Below are 19,420 nucleotides of genomic sequence, written 5' to 3'. Positions count from 1 at the left end.
CACTGGGCCATTGCGCCTCCACTAGGTGACAAGTACGACAAGAATAAAATCCATAGCACCAGAATCTCCAGGAACATTCTACACGGTAGGAGGCAGCAAATCATGGCGAGGAACAGCTATGCCATCTGGGGCATAGGAATGGAGTCTTCTGGGTCGTGCGGATGACCGGGTGTGCTCAACAGACTTTCCAGGATCAGCAGAACAACCAGAAATCATCAGGAAGAGTGGCTTCAGGCTGGATATCGTACATCATTCTTGTTCATCAAAGCAAGTGAATGCCATTTGAAAGCAGGATAGAAGAAGTTCACGTGTTCAAGGCCGAATAATACGTCAGTCTAGCCAACAGCCTGTGTAAAGCGAACTTCCGGGTCAAGGTTCGCTCCGTAGAGGTTGGAGCCAGAGTTGTTGTGTACAAGTCTGATAAAACAACTCTCAGTGTCTGAGAAGAACAGGACAAAAGTCCTGAAGACAATACCAGAGACAACAGAGGGGTGTTCCGGCTGGGTCTGGCCGAGGAGGAACAAAAACAACCGCCATACCGTTTGAAGGCTAATATTTATAGTTTAACGCTAAGGGAAGTAACTCTCAGCGAGTCATTGTGGTGGCGTTGTCGTTTCACCGCTACCATGACAACTAACGTTATCTCCTTAAGTGTAAGTTCGAAAGCTGGAACAGCAAAGAGTTCCAAGTTGATGAAATCTCCAAACAGTTTAATGCACAAGTCTCTGATATCCCAGGGAGTAAAAAATGTCCGCAGAAGGGTACCCAAGGAGTCATGGTCTGGATGCGGCCCGGCCCCGTTAGAGTGTACGAAGTTAAGGGCTGAAATAGTTGCCTGAGGAGGCAAGGCAAGGCTCGTCTCTGAAGACATTCTGCTGTTCAGCTCTCTTGAGAGTTTCTTACTACTGCATATGCATACATACATACATACATACATACATACAAACATACATACATACATTCATGCTTATATGCATACGATTGGATTGCGCACGTGCCGAGGAAATCCACACACACAGCCAAACATACGCACAAAGAAATATTTTAAATGCAAGAATTTTGGAATGGAATACTATACCTACCTACATAAACATCGTCAATGGAATGGAGTGAAATTCAACAAAACAACATTATCTATAAAAAATAATTAACCTTCTTTTCACAGTAGAGGACGCTTCAGAGATGCAAATTTAAAACAAATAACGAAATTTGAGCTAGAAAAATATTTTACGTGCCAAAAGCGTTAAGAAATAATATCGTATTGTCGACCATAGAGAGAAAGGGAGGAGGAGAGAGAGAAAAAACAAAACAAAACAAGAAAATACTTATAGACGCCATCTGCATGAAATATAGCACTTAAGTTAGTCTTATTGTTGGCACTCCGTCGCTTACGACGTTGAGGGTTCCAGTTGATCCGATCAACGGAACAGCCTGCTCGTGAAATTAACGTGCAAGTGGCTGAGCACTCCACAGACACGTGTACCCTTAACATAGTTCTCGGGGATATTCAGCGTGACACAGTGTGACAAGGCTGACCCTTTGAATTACAGGCAAAACAGAAAGTAAGAATGAGAGAAAGTTGTAGTGAAAGAGTACAGCAGGGTTCGTCACCATCCCCTGTCGGAGCCTCAGATGTTTTCGCTCAATAAACACTCACAACGCCCGGTCTGGGAATCGAAACCGCGATCCTATGACCGTGAGTCCGCTGTCCTAACTACTGGGCCATTGCGCCTCTACTGAGTTAGTGTTAATATAGTTGATATACTTATACCTTTGCCCGCCCAATGCATTTTCATAAGCTTGTCCTTAACGTCAATTGCCTGTTTTTCAGTCTTTTAGTTAATACTCGTTTCATAGGTTCTGAATAATATTAAGCTTTCCATTCCCAAGTTACTCAGATGGCTGGAATGAAATTGGGATGTGTATTGTATGGGATGCAAGGGTGCCAGGGAAATATATCAAGGCGGTGAGCTGGCAGAATCGTTAGCACGCCGGGCGAAATGCTTAGCGGTATTTCGTCTGAGTTCAAATTCCGCCGAGGTCGACTTTGCCTTTCGTCTTTTCGGGGTCGATTAAATAAGTACCAGTTACGCACTGGGGTCGATATAATCGACTTAATCCCTTTGTCTGTCCTTGTTTGCGCCTGATAGAATAAGTAAAACCGATAGAATAAGAAACAGATTAAAAAAAAAAAAATAATAAGTACTCGTTGACTGAACCGTTCAGTCCAAAGATTGGCTGCAATCCAATGACTGGAACCTGTAACAGATGAAAATAGATAAACAACGAGAAGTTAAAAACTAGTAAGTGATTAATGATAATTTAGCAAGTTAAGAGAAGATAACTCAGTACGTGATTCGGTGTTATGTCTTTATTAGCGAAACATAACTTTCACCATATAAAGATAATACCGCCAGAAATGCAATAAATAGATATAACTTTTATTTTTAACATAAATATTATTATAAAGGAATTTCATAGTTCTTTTGTTTTTTGTTTTTTTATGGTTCACTGATGGCTATTGTGCGTGTGTGAGCACTCGAATCTAACACTTTAGCATTTGAACCGGTCATATCGGAATAAATATTCTACCTGCTTTCAGTGCAAACCGGTTAGATCTAGCCTCTCACACCTACCCTACAATGTAATTGAATAAATAAGCAATCAATAGGCGCAGGAGTGGATGTGAGGTACGTAGCTTGCTTACCAACCACCTGGTTCCGGGTTCAGTCCCACTGCGTGGCATCTTGGGCAAGTGTCTTCTACCATAGCCTCGAGCCGACCAAAGCCTTGTGAGTGGATTTGGTAGACGGAAACTGAAAGAAGCCTGTCGTATATATGTATATATATGTGTGTGTGTGTATGTTTGTGTGTCTGTGTTTGTCCCCCTAGCATCGCTTGACAACCGATGCTGGGGTGTTTATGTCCCCGTCACTTAGCGGTTCGGCAAAAGAGACCCATAGAATAAGTACTAGGCTTACAAAGAGTAAGTCCCGGAGTCGATTTGCTCGACTTATGGCGGTGCTCCAGCATGGCCGCAGTCAAATGACTGAAACAAGTAAAAGAGTAAAAGAGAGAGAGTAAGCACATCATCAAAATCTCAAGGCTATGACAGAAGCCCTGATTAATTCAAAACGATGTGAATGAATAAACATTACATTTGACGGAGTAATCCGAATGCTAAAGGTTTAAAAGAGTTCTAACGATCGAACTAAAATATCGACATCAAATACAGTAGAACCTCGCAGTACGAGTGCACCGTTGTACGAGTAATTTGCTGGACGAGCCGAGACTCGGGCGAATTTTTGTCTTGAAGTACGAGGGGAAACCCGCAATACGAGAACACAAATCATACCATCTTTAAAGTAATTCGTTTAATAAAACCAGTTTACATATTTCTTTTGTATTCTCTTGCTTATAATTGTCATTTGACTTGTAACTTTATCTTTTTTTCATTTTAAAACCCATAAAAAATTATTTTTGAGTAGTTTTGTGGGTCTGGAATAGATTAATTATATTTTAGTTAATTTCAGTGGGGGGAAACTGATTTGCAAAACGAGTAAATCATAAGACAAGCTCGGTCATGGAACGAATTAAACTCGTACTGCGAGGTATCACTGTACTAGGAGTTTGTAGAGCAGCATTTGACTGTAATACTCAAGTGGTCCTGCTTGTAGATTTTGTCGAGCCTGAGAGGATGAAAGGCAAAGTCTATCTCGGCGGAATTTGAGCCAGAAGAAATGTCGCTAAACATTTTGTCTGACGCTTTAACGATTCTATTCTACCCTAGGCACAAGGCCAGAAATTTTCGGGGAGATGGTCAGTCGATTAGATCGACTCCAGTACGCAACTGGCACTTAATTTATCGACCCCGAAAGATGAAAGACAAAGACGACCTCGGCGGAATCTGAACTCAGAACGTAGCGGCAGACGAAATACTGCGAAGCATTTCGCCCGGCGTGCTAACCACTCTGCCAGCTCGCCGCCTTCTTCACGGTAATTAATCTCACCAAATTGTCTGTCTGTCTATCTGTCTGTCTGCCTGTCTGTCTACCTGCCACTTTCCGTCCCTGTGTCTCTATCTCTCTGTTTCCGTATTCCCCGCCTTTCTCTTACTATCACCCCCTCTCTTCTTCTGTCTCTCCTCTTTCTCTTTGTCTGTGTCTGTCTTTTTCTCTCTCACACGCTCTGTCTTGTGTCTCTTCCCTCTTTTTCTCTTCCTCTGCTCTCTTCTCTCTCGCTCCGTCTCTTTCTCTTACCCTCTTCCTCTCTTTTCTTCTGTCTGTCTCTCTCTCTCTCTCTCTCTGTCTGATTGTCTCTCACACACTCTCTCTCATCCTCTCTCTCTCTCTGTTACTGTCTCCCCCTCGTTCTCCCTCTTCTCTCTTCCTCTCCCTTGTCTTCCTCCTCTTCCTCTATTTTCTCATTTTCCTCCTCTCCCGCTTTGTGTCCGCCTGCCTGCCTGCCTGCCTATTTGTCTGTCTGCCTCTCATCGTCTTCCTCTCTCTTCTGTCTCTCCTCCCTCTCATTCATCCCCCTTCCTCTCATTCGTCTCCCTCTCTCTCATTCGTCTCTCTCTCTCTCTCTCTTTCTCTCTCTCTCTCTCTCTCTCCGCCATCATCCACTCAACCAAAACAAGGGACACAACTATCAACCAAATCCTTCCCGAGTTACCGTCCCTTCCTCTCCATACGGGTATCAACAAAATGGACGTTACAGTGAAATGGAACATTCAACTCTGAAGTGATTTTCTCATTTATTCTTCCGTTCTCTTCTTCTTCTGGACGATCGCGCTATCATCACATCACCAGCCGACAGTAATTAATATTTTAAATTATCTCTTCTAACACAACATCTTCGATTCCTCCCTTTACTCCTACAATATCTTATATTACAATGAAGCTATTTTTTTCGTCTTGTTTCTTCGACACGAAACAAAAACAATTAAAGAAAGGAGAAAAAAATAACGATTCTCACAGCATTTGCTGTCTCTCTGTTTCTCTGTCTAGCTTTTCCTGCCTCTCTTTTCATTTTAAATGACCCCTGTTTATTGTATTTGATACGTTTTCGATTGTTTTCTCTTCCCTAAACAGGACCTGTGTCTGTGTATGCGTGTATGTCTGACCTACTGTACGCGTGACTACGTACACAAACACACGTAAACATACACAGATACATACACACACTCACATATGTATTTATTATCATCATTATTATTATTATTATTATTAACCTGAAAATTGTTGTAGAGTAAACTCTTTGAGTTGCGATTCTAGGAAGTTTAGCTTCTAATAAACTACTTACATTTATTGAGTACTATTTCCCCATTTGTATATATATATAAACTCACTCTTTATATACAGGAAATCACACACGCACGCAGTTATATATATACTCATGCACGCGTGTGTATGTGTTTGCGATTGTGTATAATTTATACGTTCGTCCTCGTACATTGACTCATATGTACACGCTGTCACCCGCCTTCACTGTCTCTCTACGATTGTATAAACATACACACACATGGGACACAGTGTGTGTGGACACAGTGCGTGTATTTGACTATGTCCATTCACACCCACACACTTCACACTGACAGATTGACACATATACATCTATATATATATATATATATATATATATATATATTTATACATCCACTTCAAACGTGTTTTTACGAACGGGTCAACGAGAGACTTAGAGACAGTGACTGTAAGTGGTCGCTGGACATACTAGAAATAGTAGCCGTGTCTTTCTTTCAAATTACAACCTCTGTTTCAGAAAGAAAGAAAGAAAGACAGAAAGAAAAGATTGTTGGACAATGTAATCGGAGTTTTCCTCAACCAGGGCTAATTTGAGGCTAAACGTTTACAACTTGTATTGATTAGCATTGGGTATTCAAAAAAGAAAAAGAAAAGGGTAAAAAGTAGGACAGCATAAAATAAAATCTAATTTTTACGAATGATGATGATAAGAAAGAGGAGGAGGAGGATTAAAAATCATCATCATTATCATCGTCTACACAATTTATATTTTGTTTATCTATTAGTTAATACATACTAGTTTAGCTGTTAACAATTTATGTTAGTTTGTGTTGCACTTTAAATCAGTGATATGCATATACATACATGCACATGTACATGTGTGTGTGTGTATGTGTGTGCATCATCATCATCATCATCATCATACAGTATTTTAAATCTAAGTTTTGTCCCCGTTGATGGGGGTGGCCGGATCTACCCCAATGGCATAACAACTGAGATAGGCAAGTGCAGCCCACCCCAACCTTTGGGCTGGCTGGTGCCCTTCTCCTTTGCTATCCTGTGGCTTTTTGGAGCTGGATTTTCTACAGGGAGCATGCCCTTGGTTACCCTCCAACCTCAGTTTCTAGACATGAGTGGTCCCGAGACCGAGACCTCTGCTACGATTTTTAAGAAATGTAGTGGCAAACTAGCTCAGGAAAGCAGGGACGCTACTCTCTGAGACCACTATTGGAAACCCCTACATCAGGTGTGGCTATGTGGTAAGAAGCTTGCTTCCCAACTACATTGTTTTGGGTTCAGTCCCACTGTGTGGCACATTGGGTAAATGTGTTCTACTATAGTCTTGGGCTGACCAAAATCTTGTGAGTGGATTTGGTAGACGGAAAGTGAAAGAAGTCCATCGTATATATGTATACATATATACATATGTGTGTGTGAGTGTGTGTATTTTTATGTGTGTGTCTTTGTGTCTGTTCATCCCCTCACCATCGCTTGACAACCAATGTTGGTATGTTTACATCCCCATAACTTAGTGGTTTGGCAAAAGAGACCGATAGAATAAGTATCAGGCTTACAGAGAATAAGTCCTGGGGTCGATTTCTTTGACTTAAAAAAAAACCTTCAAGGTGGTGCTCCAGGAGTGGCTGTGTGGTAAGAAGCTTGCTTCTCAACCACATGGTTCCGGGTTCATTCCCACTGCATGGTACCTTGGGCAAGTGTCTTCAACTATAGCCTCAAACCAACCAAAGTCGTGTGAGTGGATTTGGTTGACAGAAACTGAAAGCAGCCTGTCATATATGTGTGTGTGTGTGTGTGTGTGTGTGTGTGTGTGTGTGTGTGTATCTGTCCCTCCACTAATGCTTGACAACTGATGATGGTGTGTTTACATCCCTGTAACCTAGTGGTTCGGCAAAAGAGACCGATAGAATAAGTACATTTAATGTAGAATAAGTACATTTAATGTTCAAAAACAAACAAAAAAAAACAATCATATTTTTATAATTCAACATTATCAGGAAATGTGTATCCTTTTTATTCTTTTACTTGTTTCAGCCATTTGACTGTGGTCATGCTGGAGCACTGCCTTTAGTCGAACAAATCCACCCCACGACTTATTTTTTTTCAGCCTAGTGCTTATTCTATTGGTACCTTTTGCTGAACAGCTAAGTTATAGAGATGCAAACACCAACATTGGTTGTCAAGCGATGGAGTGGGAACAAACACACATACAAATACATACATGTATATATATATATCTATATATATATATATATATATATATATATATATATATATACACATATATAAAACCTCGTGGATATCGTTGGCGATTTTTTCTTCCTCCGTCTTCTCTTCTTTGGACTGTCCTATGTTTCCGACAAAGAGCTCCGCTCGAAACGTCAAATTCTCTTTCTTTCCTTTCCCGAGCGTCCAGTAACACAATATCGGTTTTTCTTGTTTGAACCAATATATATATATAAGGGAGCGGTGAAATCTAGGTGAATGGAGTATGTACGTAGCATGAATTTAGGAAGCTTAGAAAATGAATAAGTATGAATTTAAGACAAAAACTGGATACCCACCCCTACAAATAATTACAGAGGCATCAAGCTGTTAGATCAGGTTATGAAAGTTACAGAGAGGGTCATAGCCCAACTAATTAGGGAGCGAATCAATTTAGATGAGATGCAGTTTGGGTTCGTGCCAGGTAAAAGCACTACTGATGCCTTATTTCTAGTGAGACAGTTGCAGGAGAAATACCTAGCTAAGGATAAACCTCTGTACCTGGCTTTCGTTGACATGGAGAAAGCCTTTGACAGGGTCCCCCGATCCCTTATCTGGTGGTCAATGAGGAAACTTGGGATAGAAGAATGGTTAGTGAGAGCTGTGCGAGCCATGTACAGAGATGCTGCCAGTAAGGTGAGGGTTGGAAATGAGTACAGCAATGAATTCCGGGTAGAGGTAGGGGTCCACCAAGGTTCCGTCCTCAGCCCCCTCTTATTTATCATAGTCCTCCAGGCAATCACAGAGGAGTTCAAGACAGGTTGCCCCTGGGAGCTCCTCTATGCTGATGACCTTGCCCTAATTGCGGAGTCACTATCAGAACTAGAGGAGAAGTTTCAGGTGTGGAAGCAAGGTCTAGAATTGAAGGGCCTTAGAGTCAACCTAGCTAAAACCAAAATCCTAATAAGTAGGAAGGTAGATAAAACACAAACCCCTTCAGGTAGATGGCCCTGCTCAGTATGTAGAAAAGGAGTAGGTAGTAACTCTATAAGATGTACCCGGTGCAAGCTATGGACACATAAGAGGTGCAGCAACATCAAAGGCAGGTTAACTAGCAAGTTAGTTTTTGTTTGTGGCAGATGTTCAGGTGCAATACAGACTGTAAACAAACAGGAAACAACTTCTATCTCATTCCAGGGTGAAAAACTAGAGGTAGTCGATAGCTTCCGCTATCTGGGCGACCAAGTTAGTAGTGGGGGGGGGGGGGGTGCGCTGAAAGTGTAGCTGCTAGAATAAGAATAGCCTGGGCAAAGTTTAGAGAGCTCTTACCCCTGCTGGCGACAAAGGGACTCTCACTCAGAGTAAAAGGCAGACTGGATGACGCATGCGTACGAACAGCCATGCTACATGGCAGTGAAACATGGGCTGTAACTGCTGAGGACATACGTAAGCTCGCAAGGAATGAAGCCAGTATGCTCCGTTGGATGTGTAATGTCAATGTGAATACCCGTCAGAGTGTAAGTATCTTGAGAGAAAAGCTGAACATTAGAAGCATCAGTTGTGGCGTGCAAGAGAGACGATTGCGCTGGTATGGACATGTGGTGAGAATGGATGAGGATAGCTGCGTGAAAAAGTGCCACACCCTAACAGTTGAGGGAACCCGTGGAAGAGGTAGGCCCAGGAAGACCTGGGCTGAGGTGGTGAGGCAAGACCTTCGTACATTGGGCCTCACCGAGGCGATGACTACTGACTGAGACCTTTGGAAATGTGCTGTGCGTGAGAAGACCCGGCAAGCCAAGTAAGATCGTTGCCAGTGCCCCTGGACTGGTTCTTGTGCGGGTGGCACATGAGATGCACCATTTTGAACGTGGCCATTGCCAGTACCGCCTGACTGGCTCCCGTAGGATTTTCGAGCGAGATCGTTGCCAGTGCCCCTGGACTGGCTTGTGTGGGTGGCACATAAAAGACACCATTTCGAGCGTGGCCGTTTTCGTGCGGGTGACACGTAAAAGCACCCACTACACTCTCTGAGTGGTTGGCGTCAGGAAGGGCATCCAGCTGTAGAAACTCTGCCAAATTAGATTGGAGCCTGGTGTTGCCATCCGGTTTCACCAGTCCTCAGTCAAATCGTCCAACCCATGCTAGCATGGAAAGCGGACGTTAAACGATGATGATGATGATATATATATATGTAGTGAAACTACCTATCGTCACTAGATACAAAACTGCTATCGCCATTCTTCTCATTTAAATATAAACAAATGCGAACGTAGGGGAAAACACCAGCCTTGTCATCACGTGACTGATTATTATTTGAAGCGGCAAATTCTTCGAACCATTCCCGCCAGAACGCAAACTGACCAATCACAGCCCTTAATAAGGTCACGTGATAGAGTATATTTCTGATATCTGGTGAGGCGATAATTCGCTATAAATAGATCAACTCATACCCAACAAATTTGTCTCGGTCCAGTTTCTCTTTGAGAACTGTTCCGTGTACCACACGACAGCAGCAGCAACAATCAGCCAGCGACCACTTCAACAGCTTCGTCCAGCCAACGATGACCACCACCGTCGCCGCATCAGCAATACAAGTCTACGACTACTAACCAGCAACATCGTCATGACCAACACGATTACTACCAAGCATCAATCTCCACCAGCGTCAACACGACTTTCTATGTACACCAAACTAAACCACCGCGGCACACATCTCTCTCTTCGACTCTGTTAGGTGACTTAGCTTCACCACGATAATAAACAGACAAGAGATTTCAGCCTGCGATAAACGTCTGTCCTCAAGGCCCTGGCATCGAAGCCAAAACACAACTAGTGATAAGCTCTGCCAAACGACGAACATCTGTATAACAAGAATCACGGCCCGGCATCGATGCCACGACATCACAACTAGTGATCAGCTCTGCCACACTCAGCCTCCTCGCTTTCACATACAGAACTTTTCCTATAGTGTACTAAAGAACTGGTATAATTGCTCACGTGTTATTGACTCTCTTTCCATCTGCTGTAAACACTCATACACACATGTATCACTCACATACACACTTTTCTTTGTACGACGGCCTGTCTTTGATTATGTTCTTATATGTCGCATTCACACTCTCACACAGACATACATCTTTAACGCTACAATAAATATCTCTGTTATTCATCTTATACGGTTGTGGTCTTTCATTACTGGTCATCTATGTTATCGTCATATAACATATCATGTATATCATCATTTGATATATTATTGTGTGTTCAACCGTGTGACACGTTTAAATAAAAGGAGTCCTCTGTTTTTCCATTTGTCACCATATCTCCTTTTTGAGTTCGCACGGTCGTTTCCTTACATATATATGTGTGTGTGTGTGTGTACGTATATATATATATATATATATAATAAATACACACACATGGCTGTAAGTTTTGCTGTCAATGACCATCCTTTCCTCTGTCTGTCTGTCTGTCTGTCTCTGTCTGTCTGTCTGGTTAACTTACCTTTTGTAATTTATGATTCATTCTTGGATTTTCTTTGATTCTTCAGATGTACACACTTCTGTCTGGTTTTTGGAAGTATCTGTTCCAAAAGGAAGAATACTTTGTCTTAATTCTTGGTTTGGATAATGCCGGAAAAACGGTAAGAACATACAGGCTGAAATTACTTTTAAACATTTTTTTTTTTTTGTTTTTTGCATTATTTACATTTTAATTAAAGGTGACACAAACTGTCAGAATCATTAGCTCTTTGAACAAACTGCTTAACAGCATTTCTTAAGGTTTTTACCTACTGCCGAGGTTGATTCTACCATTCATCGTATAAGGGTAGATGAAATAAAGTACCAGTCAGGGACTGGAATCAATCTAATTGACCTACCCCTCCACTCAAATTACTGACCTTGTACCAAAATTTGAAACACTATTATTATTATTATTATTATTATTATTATTATTATTATTATTATTCAAATTCCGCCGTGATCGACTTTGCCTCTCATCCTTTCTGGGTCGATAAAATTAGTACCAGTTATGCACTGGGTTCAATGTAATCGACTTAATCCCTTCCCCCAAATCTGAGGCCTTGTGCTTCCAATAGAAAGGATTATTATTATTATTATTATTATTATTATTATTATTATTACTGTTATCATCATCATCATCATCATTATTATTATTCAAATTCCGCCGAGATCGACTTTGCCTTTCATCCTTTCAGGGTCAATAAATTAAGTACCAAATTTGAGGCCTTGTGCCTTCAGTAGAAAGGATTATTATTATTATTATCCTTATTAAAATAGCAAGCTGCCAGAATCATTAACACTCTGGACAAAATATCTTCAAGCATTTCGTCCATCTTTAAGTTCATCATCTGATGAGCTGAACCTTGTAGAAGTCACTTCCCCAAGGTGTCATGCAATGGGATTGAACCTGGAACCATGTGGTTGGGAAGCAAATGTTTTACCACACTCCCACACCTTTCTAAAATTAATTTGTAATTTATAAAGTTTGGAAAACAACCTGTGTTTGTGTTTTTATTAAGTTCTTTACAATGTCTGCTGCTGCAATATCAAAGAACCTGTCTTAATGGTCCGTCACCTCTCTATTTCAGACTTACCTTGAACAAACCAAGACGAAGTTCAATCGGAAATATAAAGGGATGAACCAAAGCAAAATCACAACAACTGTCGGACTAAACAGTGAGTAGAGATGGGGCAAAAAATAACCCCCTCCCCCCCAAAAAAACCCATAAAGAAACATACTTTAAAAATTTAATAAATATATTCAGTTACTTATTTATTTCAAATGACTGACTACCACCTTGGTTGAGGAACCAGAAGGGTTTTCTGTAACACGTAATATCTTGAAAATTGCAAATAGTTATAAATCATCATCATCATTTAACATGTGTTTTCCATGCTGGCATGGGTTGGACAGTTTGACCAGTGCTGGTAAATCGAAGAGCTGCATCAGGTTCTGGTCTGATTTGGCTTGGTTTCTATGGCCGGACGCTCTCTTTAATGCCAGCCATTTTACAGTAAGTGATGGGTGCCTTTAATATCGCACCAGCACAACTGCTGTCACGTGACACTGGCATGTGTGCTTTTTGTAGGGCCAGTCCTCTTCACCAGGGGGAGTTGCTTTAGCACTTCTGCTGTGGAGGATGGGTCTTCTTGCGTACAGCAAAGCCCCAGCTATCTCAGTACTTTGTCATCTCATCTGAAAGGGTCAATGTACTGAGGTCATCCTTCAGTACTTTGTCCCTTGTATTTATTGTAATTTTCGACATGCTAGAAAATTACTATTTTTAAATCTCTCAACATGAGATATTCAGCAACAGTACTTTGTAGTAAAGATTGTTTGCCAATATAACATGGCAGTCCTGGTTTAGGACGAATGTTGCTGTAATTTAGCCCCAGGAGACATCGTCTCCAGCTGGCTATACGACACAATCTATGTCCTTATATTTTCGACCAAGGGAATCTAGCACCCACCTCTCAGCTCAAAACAATATCTGTGTATTGCGATTTCCGGGTTATTTCCCTTCATCAGCACAGAATAACTGATTGGCTAGAGGTGGCGCTGTTAAATTCCCGTTCGAAATATATAGTTTTCAAAGTGACAACTGGTCACTGATCAATAAATTAGAAAATTATTATTTGTAACTCTCACAATATAAGGACACAGATCATGTCGTATGGTCAGTTGGAGACGAAGCATCATCCGCTACCAGGAATTGTAAGAATCAACAACAAATGATGGATGCCGCAACATTCTGTTACAGTACAGACCCGCATACTACTACTTACTACTACTACTACTCCTACTACTACTACTTACTACTACTACTGCTGCTGCTGCTAGGAAGGTTTTAGAGAAGCGGTTGCTTAACTTGTGATCGTCAAACTGTAGGAGGACCTATTACCCTCCAGTAATAGGTCCCTACAATTTGCCAAAAAATATTTGCCTCTTTATTAATGAGAAGACAACAAAAGGTTTATTCCGTTTAATAATGATTCCTATGAATCTTCATGATATTTGGTGTGGGACTTGTCTGAAAGGTGTATAAATTGTAGAACCCTCTTTAATTGTATTAAAAACGGTCCTTTAAGGTCTGTCCCTGTGTTTTACGTCATGTTATTCGGATTGAGTTCTTTTTTCTCCCATTTGAGAATTCAAATATGTAAACACACACACACACACTTATATGTATGTTTGTATGTGTTTATATATTATATATATTCATATGTATATGTGTGTGTGTGTGTGTGTGCGTATTCCTATATATGTGTGCATGTGTTTATATATATATATTTATATATAATATATGTGTGTGTGTATGTAAGCATGACTATTTGTGTATGTGTGTGTATCTATAAATATATAATACACATACACAGACATCTATGTATATATACATGTACAAATATGTATACATGTATGCATATATTTGTGTGTGTGTGTGTGTAAATGTATATATATATATAATAAATTCCTTTTGTTTTCCTTATCATTCTTTATTCAGTTGGAAAAATCGACATCGGAAGCGTGCGGCTAAATTTCTGGGATCTTGGCGGACAGGAAGAACTGCAGTCATTGTGGGACAAAGTAAGTGGAATTAGAATACAGTTTCCTTCTACTCTTTGACAACACAGTTCCAATATTGGTAAAAATATCAGTTTCGGGTTTTGGCAGAAAGCCAGCAATTTCGGGAAAGGAGGTTAAATTGGTTGCTATTTCTGTCTGGTACAGATTTCTTTAATCTCTATGAAATATTGCTTGAGTTACGTCCCTTTTTAAAGTTATTTCCCTTCTTATAATTTAAACAGGCAAACGGTATGTATAGACTAGCAAACATTTACGTGGTTGTTTTGAATGAAAGAAGCTCTGAGTTACAAATGGTGATCTGTATCGACGTTTCATTTGCTGGCTCTGTGCTATTGGAGACCTCCGGCATCAAAGCTACTGTATTAATAACAAAACAAAAGATATGGTATACAATTTCTTTTGGAGTAAAGATTGTTTGCCAACATAACATGGCAGTCCTGGGTTAGGACGAATGTTGCTGTAATTTAGCCCCAGGAGACATCATCTCCAGTTGGCAATACGACACGATCTGTGTTCCTTATATTTTTGAACAAGAGAATCTAGCCACCCCGACTCAGCTCAAAACAATATCTGTGTATCTGTGTTTTGAGCTGAGTTGGGGTGCTAGATTCCCTTGGTCGAAAATATAAGGACACAGATCGTGTCGTATGGCCAGCTGGAGACTATTTCTCCTGGGGCTAAATTACAGCAACATTCGTCCTAAACCAGGACTGCCATGTTATGTTGGCAAACAATCTTTACTCCAAAATACCGTTACTGAATATCTCTCGTGCGATTTACAAATAGTAATTTACCATTTTTTTTTGTGCAGGGATTCCTTGGGACATGTAATTTATTTGAAGGGTTATGCAAGGGTAAAAAGGTTGGGAAACACTGATGTATACACGCACACACACAGACAGACACACACGCACACACACACACACACACACACACACACACACTAAGTGATTATCTTCCTCTTTTCCATTTTAGTATTATGCCGAGTCACATGCTATCATCTACATTGTGGATTCTTCAGATACAGAAAGATTAGACGAATCGAAAGAAGCCTTCGGTATGTAGCCATTCTCTGAGTTTCCTTTGTTTTATAATATTTTTATTGTTAAAAGGTGGTGAGCTGGCAGAATCGTTAGCATGCTGGGTGAACTGCTTAGCAGTATTTCATCTGTCTTTACGTTCTGAGTTCAAATTCCGTCAAGGTCGACTTTGCTTTTCATCCTTTCGGGGTCAATAAATTAAGTGCCAGTTGCATACTGGGGTCGACATGCCCCTCCTCCAAAATTTCGGGCCTTGTGCCTAGAGTAACAAAGAATATTTTTATTGTTAATTAGAATTTTTATTTGTGTTTTTTGTTGTTTTATCCCCACTCAAAGCTGTTAGATTGAACAGACCTATGATCAGAGTTGTTCCAACCCTCTTCTGTTTCAAGCAGGTATCATCGTTTAGCTACCTGAGAACTTTTATCACAGAAAGACCTATAGTCGCGAGTTCAATTCCTTCATGGGAAACCTTATTTCACTTTTTTTCACTTTACTCCAGTCCACCCAGCTGGCAAAAATGAATTGTACCTGTAATTCAAAAGGGGCCAGCCCTGTCACATTGTCTGTCACGCTGACTCTCCACGAGAACTACATTAAGGGGTAAACATGTCTGTGGAGTGCTCAGCTACTTGCATATTAATTTCACAAGCAGGCTGTGAAATTAATATAATAATAATAATAATAATAATAATAACGATAATGATAATAATAATAAGATAGGCTACAGCATATCTTGGTATAAAAGATGGGCTACAGCAAATATTCTGCTCATTTTGTGGGTGGGGATGAGTCGATTACATATGTATGTGTGAATATATATGCATCTGCTTATGCACATATATGTATATATCATCATCATTTAACGTCTGTTGTCCATGCTGGCATGGGTTGGACAGTTTGAGCAGGACTGGCAAGCTGGACGGCTGCGCCAGGATCCTGTCTGATTTGGCATGGTTTTTCTATGGCTGGATGCTCTTCCTAATGCCAACCACTCCGAGAATGTAATGGGTGCTTTTACGTGCCACCGACACAGGTGCCATTTATGTGACACCAGTATCTGCTGTGACTGCGATTTTGCTCAGCTTGATGGGTCTTCTTCTCAAGCATGACATAATGCCAAAGGTCTTGGTCATTGTCTCTGTGAGGCCCAACACTTGAATGATATTCTTTACATGCCACCACCATGGGTGTTTGTCTGTCTGTTTATCTATATACATACATGTATATTTCTGTTTGTGTGTGGGTGTATATATATGTGTGTATATATATAGGCGCAGGAGTGGCTGTGTGGTAAGTAGCTTGCTTTCCAACCACTTTGTTCTCGGTTCAGTCGCACTACATGGCACTTTGGGCAAGTGTCTTCTACTATAGCCTCGGGCCGACCAAGGCCTTGTGAGTGGATTTAGTAGACAGAAACTGAAAGAAGCACATCGCATATATATATATATATATATATATATATATCTGTGTGTGTGTGTGTTTGTTTGTGTGTCAGTGTTTGTCCCCCCAACATCGCCTGACAACCGATGCTGGTGTGTTTACGATAGAATAAGTACTAGGCTTACAAAGAACAAGTCCTGGGGTTGATTTGTTTGACTAAAGGTGGTGCTCCAGCATGGCCACAGCCAAATGACTGAAACAAATAAAAGAATATATATATATATGTGTGAGTGTGTTTTTGTTTATATTTACAGAAAAGAAATATATTTACAACGCCACCTTTGTCTTTTTTCTCTTCTGTTTTGTTCTGAGATTTCAAAAGTGATGCGTTGTCATCATTTGATAATTACTCTTTTCTTATTCCATCTTTCTGCCTAATTATAAAGTTACCATTCCGCCTGTCTGCCAAAGTTTAGTATATGGTCCTCGATATCTTTAAGAAGTAGAACACAGATTGAAAAATATTCTCAACTGGGTCTTTTTGGCGTTTCCAGTGCTTTATTTGCCAAAATTGGTAATTCTCTTTTGTGTTGTTCCACAGAGGAAATAATGTGAATGGAATGGTAATTAATGACTGAAGGAATGAAAGAATAAGACACAGCAAGGTTAGAAATGAGTGTGAAAAGTGTAAGCAAACTAAAAGAATTTATAATTGTTGCAAAGAATATTTTAAGCAAAGCCATGGCTGTACGGTTAAGAAGCTCAATTTACAACCGTGTAATTTAGGGTTCAGTCCTAGTGTGTGGCACCTTGGGCAAGTGTCTTCTGCAATATTTTTGATGCCAATGAATGCCTTGTGACATAAGGCAACGAGCTGGCAGAAATGTTAGCATGCCGGGTGAAATGTTTAGCGGTATTTCGTCTGTCTTTATGTTCTGAGTTCAAATTCTGCCGAGGTCGACTTTGCCTTTCATCCTTTCAGGGTTGATAAATTAAATATCAGTTGCATACTGGGAATGATCTAATCGACTGGCCCCATCTCTCCGAAAGTTTTGGGCTATATATATATATATATATATATATATATATATATATATATATATATATATATATATTTATTTATTTATATATATCTTTCATCTGTGACTTGTTTCAGTCATTAGACTGTGGCCATACTGGGGCACCACCTTAAAGAATTTTAGTTCAACGAATCGAATCCAGTACTCTTTTTTTTTAAAGTTTGGTATATATTCCATTGGTGTATTTTATCAAACTGCTATGTTATGGGGATGTAAACACACCAACACCAGTTGTCAAGTGGTTGTGGAGAACAAACACACACACACACACATATATTGTGCTTCATTCAATTTCCATCTACCAATCCACCGACAAGGCTTTGGTCGGCCCGAGCTATAGCAGAAGACACTTGCCCAAGGTGCCATGCAGTGGGACTGAAACTGGAACCATGTGGTTGGGAAGTAAGCTTCTTACCACACAGCCATGCCTGCACCTATATATATATATATATATATATATATATATATATATATATATATATATATATATATATATATATATATATATATATATATATATATATATATATATATATATATATATATATTCATATTCGTTTACTCTTTTACTTGTTTCAGTCATTTGACTGCGGCCATGCTGGAGCACCACCTTTAGTCGAGCAAATCGACCCCAGGACTTATTCTTTTGTAAGCCTAGTACTTATTCTATCGGTTTCTTTTGCCGAACCGCTAAGTTACGGGGACGTAAACACACCAGCATCGGTTGTCAAGCGATGTTGGGGGGACAAACACAGACACACACACACATATATATACATATATACGACGGGCTTCTTTCAGTTTCCGTCTACCAAATCCACTCACAAGGCTTTGGTCGGCCCGAGGCTATAGTAGAAGACACTTGCCCAAGGTGCCATGCAGTGGGACTGAACCCGGAACCATGTGGTTTTTAAGCAAGCTACTTACCACAATAAAATCAATAAAAAGAGTACAGTGGTTAGGTTGTTCTGTTCACTACCACAAGATCGTGGTTTCAATTCCTAGACCAAGTGATGCATTTTGTTGTTGTGCACTTTAACCCCTGATGCGTGGCATACTGTGTACCTGTTCGAACAACTTCAATTTGCTGCACACCCCAAATATTTGATCTTAGTAAACAAATCATTTGTGTGAGATGTTTGGCAAAAGCTGAAAGCTCAGTTTGTCTTCAGTGAGGTGGGGGTCTATTGTATATGTGTATGTGTGGAGGGTGTATATATTTGTCTTACCCCCCCCCCCCCCCCCCGCTGCTTGACAACTGGTGTTGGTTTATTTATATTCCCATTACTTCTTGCCGCACACTCACGCCTGCATCTCGGATATATCATTTATAGTTCTGGTAACCTTATGAATAGAGAAGACATGTGGCCTAGGGGTTAGGGGTGTTGGACTCATCATCATAAGATCATAGTTTCAACCCCTGGACCAGGCAACATGTTGTGTTCTGGCGAAAAACACTTCATTTCACGTCACTCCACTCAGTTGGCAAAAAGTGAGTAACCTTGAGACAGACTGGCGTCCTATCCAGGGGAGAATATAAATGCCACAGAAACCAGGAAACTGACCCTTATGAGTCTATATGACTCAGGAAGGGTCTTTACAGCCTCCCGCCCCCCCACCCCTATTTTTCTTTTTCTTAAGAATATTAGCCATTTTCTGATTCTCATATCTTTCCTTCAAAATCAGTTCCCTGTCAGCTGAAATATCAAAAAACGTTTCTTTCATCAAATGTTACTTAGACTAAAAGCTACTTTATGAAATTAGTTTATTTTTTTGGTTAGAAATGGTATTTTATTTTTTGTCGTTACAAATGCTTTGTATTGCT

General features: G+C 40.4%; 1 protein-coding gene across 2 annotated transcripts in view; it reads left to right on the top strand.

Annotated features, from left to right (window-relative positions):
* The first annotated feature begins 691 nt into the window (after nucleotides 1-691).
* LOC106871606 (ADP-ribosylation factor-related protein 1) overlaps nucleotides 692-19,420 on the top strand; it is a 25,991-nt gene continuing 7,262 nt past the window's right edge. Inside the window, exons 1-6 of one of the 2 annotated variants that reach the window (XM_089356060.1) lie at nucleotides 692-2,303; nucleotides 3,791-3,996; nucleotides 11,035-11,127; nucleotides 12,097-12,184; nucleotides 14,011-14,093; nucleotides 15,069-15,150. In XM_089356060.1, the coding sequence (XP_089212186.1) occupies nucleotides 11,035-11,127; nucleotides 12,097-12,184; nucleotides 14,011-14,093; nucleotides 15,069-15,150 (346 nt within the window). In that variant the 5' untranslated portion in view covers nucleotides 692-2,303; nucleotides 3,791-3,996. Of the gene's footprint in view, nucleotides 2,304-3,790; nucleotides 3,997-4,691; nucleotides 4,818-11,034; nucleotides 11,128-12,096; nucleotides 12,185-14,010; nucleotides 14,094-15,068; nucleotides 15,151-19,420 lie in introns of those variants that run through there. The other variant, XM_014918159.3, reaches the window with a different exon arrangement.

This window comes from Octopus bimaculoides, chromosome 8, assembly GCF_046866305.1.
Source record: "Octopus bimaculoides isolate indiv1 chromosome 8, ASM4686630v1, whole genome shotgun sequence".
NCBI classification, from domain to species: Eukaryota; Metazoa; Mollusca; class Cephalopoda; order Octopoda; family Octopodidae; genus Octopus; species Octopus bimaculoides.
Note: the sequence above shows the minus strand (reverse complement) of the source record. Positions and strands in the feature narration are given on the sequence as shown.